Source organism: Camelina sativa, chromosome 10 (assembly GCF_030686135.1).
Source record: "Camelina sativa cultivar CO46 ecotype springtype chromosome 10, ASM3068613v1".
NCBI lineage: Eukaryota > Viridiplantae > Streptophyta > Magnoliopsida > Brassicales > Brassicaceae > Camelina > Camelina sativa.
In genome coordinates this window covers 12,536,866-12,549,274 of record NC_141889.1, presented here as the reverse complement: position 1 = coordinate 12,549,274, position 12,409 = coordinate 12,536,866, and the positions used below count along the sequence as shown (strand labels likewise).

The following is a 12,409-nucleotide window of genomic DNA, read 5'->3' as shown; positions in this document are numbered from 1 at the left end:
TGGGTATTTTTGAAAATCTTCCTAATTTCTATACAGTTGAGTTGTTCAATTAGTTCAATTTAGTAAATTTGCAATATTCTAATCAAGTTCGTTTAATCATATATCTATACTAGTATTTTTGCAACAGTTTTTTGCTCAAAAATACTTTTTGGAAAGTTTTTACATTTAATGCAGTTAATTTAATATTAGTTACCAAAAAAAAAATTAATTATAGGTAAGATTTAAAAGATTAAGGAAATATTTGTACCTCATTCAAACATAAATATATGATTCCCTTTCATTTTTATTTGAATTTATATTTAAATTATCTTGAATTATTCTATAATACATTTAGTTAATAAAAATTGTGATTTTTTCCTGCACATGATGTAATACAAATTTTTTAAAACAGACATAGATTACTCAATAGATGAATTTAAAAATACGGGTACAATATCCCACATCGTCTAGAAAATTGAGCAATAGTTCAGAGTCATACTATAAAAGAGACAAAAATGATTCATAATACAAATGAGTAGAAAGCTTAATTTATCAGGCATTCAAACTTAAAACACTTTTATTTCGTTTACTCAAGTTCTTTCTTTTAAAGATTTTTTAAAAGTTAAATATTATAAATATTTAAAACTTTAAAGAAGTTATATTATAAATATTTATATATTTTTTTGAAAGTTAAACTTTATAAAATGTTAAAAATATTAATAATATTTAAACGTTTATGAAGTTTCAAATATTAGAAATATAGTTTAAATATTATAAATACTTCAACTTTTTTATATTTAAACTTTTACGAAACTTCAAATATGAGAAATACTCAACCGTTTTAAGAATTCCAAGTATTATAAATATTTAAACTTTATAAGAAGCGTCAATCTTATAAAATGTAAATAATTACAACCTTAATAAATAACATATTAACTCAATCTAATATTTATAATAAAAACAATAAATATTAAAAATTAAGATTATATAGTGAGAGTTAAAATATCTCGGGACGGGGTTATATAGCGGGAAGGGTTTGTCGATATTTAGATAAATTTAAAAATATCATTAATTTGGTGTTAAATGGGTAAAACATCATTCATTATTTTGTTAACACTTTCGGTATCCGAAAATAGATATATCTAATTAAATTGATTAATAAATATTATGTAAAAAATAAATTATATTAATAAATATTATGTAAAAAAAATATATTGCAGTATTATATGGTTTAAACTTTAAACCATAAAATTATTAATTATTATATAATTAAAACATATTTAACCAACAAATACAACTTATAATTTAAATGTTTTAGTTATAAATAATTTGTCCCGCAGTGTACCGCGGATCTTAACTAGTTCATATTTATTTTAGAAAGGTTAATAAGGTTTTTCGAAAAAACGAAAAAAAATATATATATATTCATATTCGAAAAACCTTATTAACCTTTCTAAACTTAATATTGCCAAGTACAAACATAGGTGAGATCATTTGATCATGATGACTCAAATTTTAGAGAAATCAAAGAACGATGTTAAATGATTGACAGAAAATATATGCCCTTTCGAACACAATTAGTGAATCATTTAAATATTTACTCATTTATTGTACCTTAAATATAGTAGATGAAAAAACGATATTTACAGAAACTGTATATTTTATATCTCATTGTCTTAACTATAAGGTTAGAATATTTTATATCTCCAAAACTGAATAAATTTATGTTAGAAAATCTCAGAATGGAAAAGAATATCTATAATATTTGATCCGAAAAGAAAAAAGAGTAAGTACATTATTTGATTGAATACCAATTTGTTTTTACCATAAAATAAAACAAAACATAACAGATTTCCAGGAAATTACAAATTAACAAAATATACCAAAATTTAATTTATTCATTAAATATTACTTCGTATAAATAAAAAATCAAGCCTACGAAACATGCATTGGTTGGTTTATATATATATATCACAACATACACACACACGCACAAAAAAAAAAGGAGAACAAGAAAAAGAAGAAGAAGAGAGACCAAAAATGAATTGCGTTGCGATTTTATTGGTTTCATGTCTCCTTTTCTCCCTTCTCTCAGCCAACCTTGCCGAAGGTATGATAATGCTCAGCTCATATATTTTTTTCAAATGTAAACAACACACTCAATGCAATCTAATTAAGCTACACATGTTATTTCAAAAATGTACTCTATCAGGGTTAGAATGGTGCCCATCAAAGGACGTGTTCAAAGGCCCTTGCACAGACAGAGGAAGTCCAAGCTACACATGTTTTCTAGATCTTTTGGGATCGAAGAGTGCAAGTGCTATGCCTAAGAATTGCAAATGCACTCCTCTTCCTCACAACCATCGTCAATGCGACTGTTTTGTCGTTTGCAACAATTAAGTTATTTGATTTTCCATATGCAATAATTCATTTCATTATGGTTTCTCTTTGTAATCCACGTCTAATAAGTGATAAGAGCCTCAGTTGAGAAACCAAATTACTTTGACTATTATTATATCAGTAAAAATGGTTTTTTTTTTTTTTTTTTTTTTTTTTTTTATCAATGATAGTCCAATCCATGTTCTATTTAATTTACATGTACATACATAAAGTGTTTTGGCTGAATCTTTAGTTTTATAAACTAACTAGAATTTGTACCCGTGCACACACGGGATTTTAATTTAAAATATTTCTTATCAATAGAAATTGTTGAACTCAAATATAATCATTCTAACTTTTGAGTATGAATATATAATTTACTTTACTCAGTGATATAAAATATATATATTTTTTAAGATAATATTTTTTGTTATATCAATTTGCGATTTTACGTAGGATTTTAGTTAAAATTTTTATCAATAAGAATCATTGAATATAAATATAATTTGAAAATTAAAAGATAAATCTATATAAATACTCGTACTTATTTTACTAGTCTATATATAACATATATTGTCTAGTGTCGCAATAATATTGTCGACAATCTTCTGACTTTTTATCTTTAAAATAGTTTATTCCATATTCATATCCATGATAAAATAATTTTAAAAGTTCTAATGTCAATGTTGATCATTGACCTAATTATAGAGACCATTTAAATATATCGATATCCTACATTAAATGCGAATATACAAAATTTCATGAACAGTTTTATCGGTATGTCGCTACAATGAGATTGTCCAAATGCATCATCTACCATAATAGAATTTTAGACTAAGTAAAAAATGCTTAAATGATGAAACATTTAACCCCCACAATGAATATCTATTCACTAATCCAAGCTACATATTTTTCTAAAATCTCATATGTTATTTGCAGATGTTAATTTTGTGATGCAACCCCAGCTTCATCTTCTCAAAAAAAAACATAGTATATTTTAAATATATTGTTTTTGTCAATGTTTTGGGTTAAAAGCATTTGATAATATATATATATATATATGTTATAATTGTTATATATGTTTTATATCATGTTATAAAATTGTAGCTCCAATTGATAATATATCTTATGAGATATGATACACAAATCACATGCCACTTTTTGTAACAGCTTGCATATCATTTTTTCTATATTTCCTGACCATTGATTTTGTTTTTTTAGATAGATTATTCTTTCAAAATTCTTTTTCATAGTTTTTCCCAAAAAAAATGTGCCCCTTACAATGTATTTATTTTAGATTAAAACTTTTAAGTTAAATTGAGTTAAATAATTAATATTTTCTTTCTTATAAGTAAAATTTAATAATAAATCTTTATGGTATATGTTTCTTAGAAACTAATGTTTCACTTCAATTTTATTTTCATGTTTAGATTTTTATAAATACAATTACATAACTTGTTCTTTTACTTCACCATGCATTAAAATCTTACTTCATTCTAAAACTCACTAACCCATTCTAAATTTTGGAATATAATCATTTTTTGGTTATAATTTTAATAATAACAAATCTATAGTATTATTTTTATTATTTTAAAATTTTCATTTAATTTACTTAATTCATTTTTAGATAGTTATTTTTTTTTATTTACTAAAAAAATTATATTATTGTTTTATACTACTTTAAAATTTAATTAATTTTAGTTAATTCGTTTTTATTTATTTTTTAATATTATTAATTATAATTAATAATTATGCAATGAATGAATATTAAAAATGTTTTTTTATGAAAAAAATTGATTAGGTGGATGCTGATGTGGAGGAAGGAGAAGTGAGCAAAGTTATCTTTATATATATAGTTAATATATTTCTAACGTAGATTTATTTTATAAAACTGGAAAAAAAAAAAAAAAAAAAAAAGATGTATGGTTTTATAATTATGTGAACTAAACAAAGATGAATTTTCCTGATATTTATAAAATGCCTTCCTAATTTTAAGCAATACGTTTCTTAGGAATAAATGTTATATACCATAAAACGAAGTAACTCCCATGACTTTTTCAATATTCAGTAAAATGACAATATATATATATATATATATATAATTTTGGTCAAACAGTTTTCATTCTATTTCTAAAAAACATAAGAGGCAAAGAAGTTGCAAAATAGCTATATATCAATGTACAACTGCTGAAACCATTACATACAATTTTTAACGAAAAAAGCATAGTCAATAGAGATGAAGGTTGCTGCAATATTTTTGGTTCCTTGTGTCCTTTTCTCTCTTCTCCCCAACCACTCGTCACAAGGTAACATTAATATATTGTATCATAATTAGATGCATATTTCTTCCTCACTAAAAAAAAAAGAAAGACAAGAGAAAACAGTCTAGATTAAAAAAAAAACTGACTCATATGTATTTACTATAATGTCTATGTGTTTTTGTGACATGTAAAAAAAAAAAAACAGATGTATCAATTTTTCCACCAATGAAGGAACCAGTGTATCGACGTTCTAAACAAGTCTTCAATGGATCATGCACAGACAGAGGCAGTCCACGAATCACTTGTTTCCTTGACTTCTTGGGTGCACGAAGCGCAAGTGAAATGCCTAAAAACTGCACTTGCACTCCTCTGCCTAAAAATAAACGTCTTTGTGAATGTGAAGTTGTTCAACGGTGGTAGTAATTACCAAAAAAAAAATATATATCTTATATCTTATATAATATATGAAAAGGTTTTCTCCTAACTTTGCATAACAATATGATATTTGGCACCGTATATTTTCGACACCTATCATCACTTTTCAATTATTAAAAAATTTTAATTTGTTTTTTTCAAAAATACATATATTATTTTTCATATTCACTAATTTATATGATATTCCTGAACTAAAAAATATATTAACATTTATTCAATTGTCTTTTTAGCATCTTATATAATAGGAGAAGGTTTTCTCCTAGCTTTTCATAACACGACGACATTTGGCAGCGTATATTTTCGCCACCTGTCCTCACTTCTCAATTATTAAATTTTTTTAATTTATTTTTCTCAAAAGTACATACATTATTTTTCATATTCACTAAATTTATATGATATTTCTGTACTAAAAATATATTGACATTTATGCAATGTCCTTTTAATAATTCTATATAGAAATCATTTATCAATATTTTATATAATTAACATACGATTCTAATTTCTCATAGGTATCATTTATCAATATTTTATATAAATACCATAATATTTTATATATTTTATCAATACAATTAGTGTTTTACAAAAAAAAAACAAATACAGACAAAACCTATGGTATATTTATTCTTTGAAATGTAACCATAACTTCCATGATGTTTGACAAAAAAACAAAAAAAACTGAAAAACCTCTCATACTACTACAAATTTATCTATAAATATCTAGACAAAGTCTTCATCAAACATAATTTTGTAATATTTGTAATATTTAACTTTTTCCTTTATGTGACATTTATAGGTTTTGAAATAAATAAGTTGAGTCGAAATTTTGGAGAATATATAGAAGTGAACATGTAAAATGTGGTTATTTATTAGAAAGAGTTAGATGAAAAAGGTGTTAGGCACATAACACATTCTCACTTGTAAATGTTGGTAAAATGTTTTCTAAAACACAAATGCGTTTGAAGTCATTTGTATAATTCATTAAGGTTAAAATATTTTATTGCTAAAGCATTCAAATTATAATAATAAACGTTTTAAGCGTGAGTGAAGCATGCTGATAATAGATAAATATCAAAATTATGTATGCTACCTTTAGTTATCTAATTAATGAAATTAATTACACATAGAATGAAAGAAGAGCATGAGTTTCGGCTCAAGAAGAGGTTATTCGAGAAATTTAAGCTATTGTCTCGCCCTTATTGGAGGTGTCTTGTTTTAGAAGATATTGATGTTTTATAGATTATGTTAAAAGCGGATAAACTAACACATAATGTCCATGCTCAGCCACATTTTATTTTATATGTAATCAATGTTCTGTTTCCAACGTAAAAAATGTTTGTACGTCTTGATTGTGCATCATTACATGAAGAGCACTATATATTATGGGATACAGACTAAATATTTTAAAGTCGCCTTTCATTTTAAATAAAATTTTCAGTTTAATGCTTAAATAATTAATAGTCATTCATTTGAAGTGACTGAGAATACTTATTTAAAAGCAAAACAAGTAACAAACATAAGATAATTTATCGAAACGCAAAATATAAAATTTTAAATATTTTAATAAACTTAAGATAAATTAAAATTATTATAAAGTTATGGGCGCGAGTCTACTTCTAGTATATATATATATATAATATACATCTGTTGAATTATTTTCGTGGCCATATTTCTATTTTTTTCTAAAATCACTCCTTCAGTTATTCTATTTTATGTACCTAAGAGAGTTTTCACATCTTTCTTCTGAAGTAATTTCTCACAAACATTCCATTTTACATTAGAGATTCAATATATGAGATTTGGCTATACAAACTTAACAACGATTCTAGAGATAAAACATGAAATGGCTAGAATGTTTTAAACCTAGTAGCAAGGATAAAAATACCTTTCTCTTGATCAATAAATTTTTTTAAATTTAGTGTCGCAAAGTTACAGAAATTGCAAGTTTGTTAGTTTAAATGATTTATGAATTAGATTGTATGGTATTGGGATTTGCAAGATAGATGTAGTGCGTCCACGAGACTGATATCTAGGGATAAGAAATGTTAGATGACTTGAAATCAATGAACTACATACACAGATACGCTCATTGAGCATTTTATATATGAAAATTTTCTAATGAAATTAACAAATGAAGGGAAAAATAATTAAAAAATCCATGAGCAAACTGAAATACTAAACAAATCGTGAATTAGAAGTAGCAAAAGTCAATGTAATTAATTTTATAATTGTTGTTGTGTATGTTTACTTCATTGTGGTTGTTGTTGTAGTTGCGGTTGTGATTGTGTATGCTGTAGTGGCGGGTGGAGCGGTTGGAGTTGAGATGGCCATTTTTGTGGTTGTGATTGCAACTGCGGTGGTGAATGATCTTGGTGTTCATGTGACTGGTACTGCTGCGGCTGCATATAAATTGGCAGTTGAGTGTTGCTCGACCCAAAATTTACTCCTGGTTGAACAATCGGGTAACCTAAGGTTGCATGAAACGGATTCATAATAAATGGTTGAGGAGCTTGCTACGCAAGAAACCTATAAGTGAAGCTCAATGTTCCTTTTTCTTTGTTTGAACCCGTCACACTCACACCCCGCGTCACCAAACTCATACCGTTACTATCATCACCGTTGCTAGCTAGTTGACAGAAGAGACGGCGGATGTAATCCAAAGAGCTCCTTAATCGGGACTTTTGACTTCACCAACGTCCTCCTTATCTCCAAGAATGGTCCGAACTCCAATCAATTTCACAATAAGAGTCAAACGACCCTTTTCAACTAACTTCTCATCAAGAGAAAACATAACTTCGTGGTCCCATCTCGGGTTTCTATAGACACAATAGGCGATAGGAGTATTGGATGTAGTCGTTTTCTTACCTTCGCGGATCATAACCGATTCGCTCATCTCGTTGCCGATGTTGACCTTATTTATGTCTTTAGCGGATATGATCATGTGCTCTAGGGTCAGTTTCGGCACTGCGGTTTGAAGTTGAGGGGAACACATTAGAGGTGACCTGAACATCATTGGATCCGGATTTTGGATTAATGAGTTGACCATACGATAACGAGTAACCTCGGGCCGAAGGATAATAATCGTCAACGGATACTGTCGGTTTTAAGCTGATATGAGATAGTTAGCATTCCGTTGGTTCTCTGCATGATTTTCACAGTGTAAGTCACCATCTTGAGTTTGTATTTATTACCGTTCATTAATGGTAGTTGGTAGAAGCAAGAAACCAAAACGTTGACGTTTCCCATACAAAGGCCATTCTCTCTTTCAAGCCAATAGCTAAATAACTTGACCTTGAGGTTCAATAGGGCCGGGCTGCTTCTTCATTGACGTAAAACTTCATGGTGTGGTTCCAAGTCGGATTGGAAACACCATAGAAGTCAATGGACGTTTTGCGCTTGTGTCTTTTTAATGATGTCGTTGGTGATTGAAACAACGGTGCATACGTCAATCTTATCCGAGCCATTGATAAGCCGACGTCTATGATTATGAGCTCGAGGTTTGGATTATTCTCTCTGGATCTGTGTAACTCCGTGGGAGACATTTCGTATAGAAGAGGCGAGTCTCTTTTTTTTTGGGTTCAAAGTCTTGTTTTAGCAAATTATTTGGATAATGTTGAATGATTGGTAAAGATATTTTTCTAGAAATGCATGAACATGTTTTGATGTGTTACAAAAATATACAACGCTGGCACACACAAACTATTTTATTAGGGTATATCTCATAATTTCTTCGTTTTATGTTGGAAAGAAAGTCTAGTGATGAGCTTCTTTTAATAGTCTCATTAATGAAATGAAACGAAACAATTATTTTAAGGTCATACCCTTTGAATAAGTCACAAGTATACAATACACAGTTACTTTTATATGAATCGCGCGTGAGAGTTGCACTGCGACAGAAAGAACATGGCTAGTATCAATGAACACCGTACGTACCATGTTGTACGACTAGATATCCTATTTTTATATGCTGAAAAATTCTTCAGCACAAGTTTTCTTATAATAAATAATTCATAAATTACGGAACTAACATCCGGGATGTTACATCTCTATTCCAAGAATAATACAAAATCCAATAAATTTTACAACAAAATTTGTAAGGTTGATCTTTTTTTTTTAAAGTTCAACCATACTTTTCTACACTATCTATTTTTAGCTCATATGTGTTTGTGTTTCAATTCAACTAATTATTTAAGCCCACACATAAAATAAGTAACCACAGAAAATATAAATACTAAACTTTGATGTCATTAGATTCATGTATCTTACTCTCCGAAATTTTTCCAAAAATATTCTAGATACAAAAGAAGAAAATGAATCGTCTTATGATTTCTATGTTTGTTCTTGCAATGTGTTTTGGGTTAAATGTATCATCATGGTTCAAAACACCATGGTTCAAATGTCCGGACAACAAACTTCTAATTGAGAATGATTTTGGTCCCGATTTGGTTCTCCAGTACCATTGTCATTCCAGAGATAACAATCTAGATGTCGCAAATTTACAATTCAAAGAGATGAAAAGAATTACTTTCGGAGAGAAGTTAGGCAGAAAGACAAGATGAATTTGTAGTTTGAAACATGGATTGTACATGCGATATAGTCAAGAATTTATAGCATATAGAGCCGGTAACGTTGATGGATGTGATAAATGGCGTCACTGGATTACCAAACGTGATGGAATTTACCTTATAAAAGATAAAAAGCTGCCAGCAGTGTTTAGACATGCATGGATTAAAAAATAAATAATGTTTATAGTGCATGACAATGGTACTTTCCTTTTTTTAAATCTTAATTATATAATCTATGGCCAGAGCCAGCGAGGACTACACATAGCTAATATGTAATCAATAATCGGCCTTTTTTATGAGAAGTTTCCTTATTCTAATGGTGAAAGTAGTTGTTTTTTAATGCATGTACCAGGGTTAAAATGCCAACACCAGTATTTTCTTGTTAGTCAAGAATTCTTTTTTTCGAAAGTAGTTATAAAATATTAGATAACATTTGTTCTATTTGGGCTTGGGGCCCATAAATGTTCAACATTGTTATATAACAGCATGAAATTAACTAGATTTTAACATTCTACTTAATTAACTAGATTTTAACTTGCGTATATCGCGGAACATTTTTTTAATAATTAATAGAAAATGTATGTTGTATCTTTTATATATGTTTTAATATATTTTTATTAATAATTTAAGCCCACACATAAAAATAAACATAATTATTAACAGCAGAAATCAATATAAATACTACACTTTGATGTCATTAGATTCATGCATCTAACTCTTCAAAATTTCTCCAAAAATATCCTAGATAAAAAAAAAATGAATCGTCTTATAATTTGTATGTTTGTTATTGCAATGTGTTTTGGGTTAAATGTATCATTGTTCTCATGTCGAAACAACAAAAATTCTAATTGGGAACGATCTTGGTCCCGGTTTGGTTCTCCAATACCATTTTGTCATTCCAGATGACAATCTAGCTATCGCAAATTTACAATTCAATGAGATGAAAAGAATAGTATTCGGGGACAAGTTAGGCAAAAGGACAAGATGGAGTTGTGGTTTGAACCATGGATTGTACATGCGATATAGTCAATAATTTATAGCATACAGAGCTGCTAACGTTGATCGATGTGATGAATGGCGTCATTGGATTGCCAGACGTGATGGAATTTAGACAACATTTGTTCTATTTGGGCTTGCGGCGCATAAATATTCAGCGACGGCTCTGTCTATGACTATACATCAACATTCTACTCAATTAACTAGATTTTAACCTATAGTATATCGTGAAACAATTTTTCAATAATTATTAGAAAATATATGTTGTATCAATGTATCTTTTATACATGTTTTAATATGTTTTTAGTAATATTTACATCTTATAATATTAGATGGATTGTATTTTTGTGTTTGGTACCGGTTAGAATTGGTGTAGCACCTCTCGTGAACTCATTTGATATCAAACTAAAATATTTTGTGTATTTTAGAGAATTTACATTTTTAGCAAGTTAAAGTTTTCTTAATTATTTAAATTATAGATACTAATATCTTTTAGAATTATTTTATGTTTGTTTTTGGATATTACAAATAATAAATTTTAATTTTAATATTTATTTAAATGGCAAGAATTTAATTATGTAAATCTTACAAAAAAAAAGGTTACTTTGCCATAATAGGGGGTTTTTTAAGCTAAATACGAGTTCGTTTGATATTATTTACGTTATTTAATAATGAAAATAGATTAAATTGACTCAAATTTGGAAAAAAATGCTGGATTGACTCTCTCTCATAAGTCATAACTAGAATTACACAATATTATGTTTCAATTACTAAAAGTCCAATCTTGTTATTTAATAAAAAAAAATTGAAATAGATGATCAAAATAAAAACAAAAAATTGAAATAGAAAATAAAAATAAAAAAGCAAAAACAAAAGTCTCTCCTAAACCTTTTTTACAGTCCAAAAAAGAATTTGTTTTTTATTTGTTTTAAAACTTTATTTCTCTTGCTGGACTAAACTTTTTTTACAGTCCAAAAAAAAACTTTATTTTTTATTTGTTTTTAAACTTTATTTGTTTGTTTTAAAAATAACACGCTTGACAATTAATAGTTTTTGGTATGGATTTAATAATTTATAAACAAAATAATCAAATCTTTGTACCATGGTTTGTATCTTCAACCGTGTTTCTAGGTGTTCCTTTGTATCAAACATTTGCCCATAAACCAAATCCATACAAGAAAAATCTACTTTTGCCACATTAATGGGTTCTTTATTTTCTTCAATTAAGAAGGATGAACTCATATGTACATGCAGTTTAAGAAGCAGAGCATAGGTAAGACCATAATCGGAAATCTCTCACACCAGAGACATGAGGCCTAGGACCTAAACAAAAACATGGTGTCGCTCAAAATTTATAGGTGGTTTATTTGAGACCAGCCTTGAGCTAAACCACCGTATTTTAAATCGGAGTCATAATTGAGGGACGTGTGGCGGCGCGAGATGATCTTAATGACACGTTGAGCCAAGACTTGGGGTGAGATGCTCCCTTGTTGGTGTTTACGACCATTACGTTCTCTCCAAATATGGTAAATGACTGATTGGAAGCTGATTCGGAGGAGAGTGGACTCGGTGAGACTGAGCCTGCGAGGGAACAGAGATCGGAGAGTGCGATTCCAGTCCGGTGTTATCCCACGTTGAAGCAAAGGCTTTGCAACTGTGGTAAAAAGATCCCACATATATAAATGGAATTGAATAATATATAAAGGGTAGGACCTCCCCATCATTGCCAATTGATTTTGAGTTGAGAAGAGTCATTGGTGAGTTGTTTTATTATTTTTCACAAATAATCTTATTTTC

General features: G+C 28.3%; 1 protein-coding gene and 1 pseudogene across 1 annotated transcript; both read left to right on the top strand.

Moving 5' to 3' along the window:
- The first annotated feature begins 2,019 nt into the window (after nucleotides 1-2,019).
- LOC109127003 (putative defensin-like protein 244) lies at nucleotides 2,020-2,432 on the top strand. The gene is made up of 2 exons (XM_019231050.2): nucleotides 2,020-2,089; nucleotides 2,192-2,432. Exons 1-2 carry the CDS (start codon nucleotides 2,020-2,022, stop codon nucleotides 2,377-2,379), a joined length of 258 nt encoding a protein of 85 aa, XP_019086595.2. The 3' UTR covers nucleotides 2,380-2,432.
- A 6,906-nt stretch (nucleotides 2,433-9,338) lies between these two features.
- LOC109126848 (S-protein homolog 14 pseudogene) lies at nucleotides 9,339-9,971 on the top strand (annotated as a pseudogene).
- The last annotated feature ends 2,438 nt before the right edge of the window (nucleotides 9,972-12,409 follow it).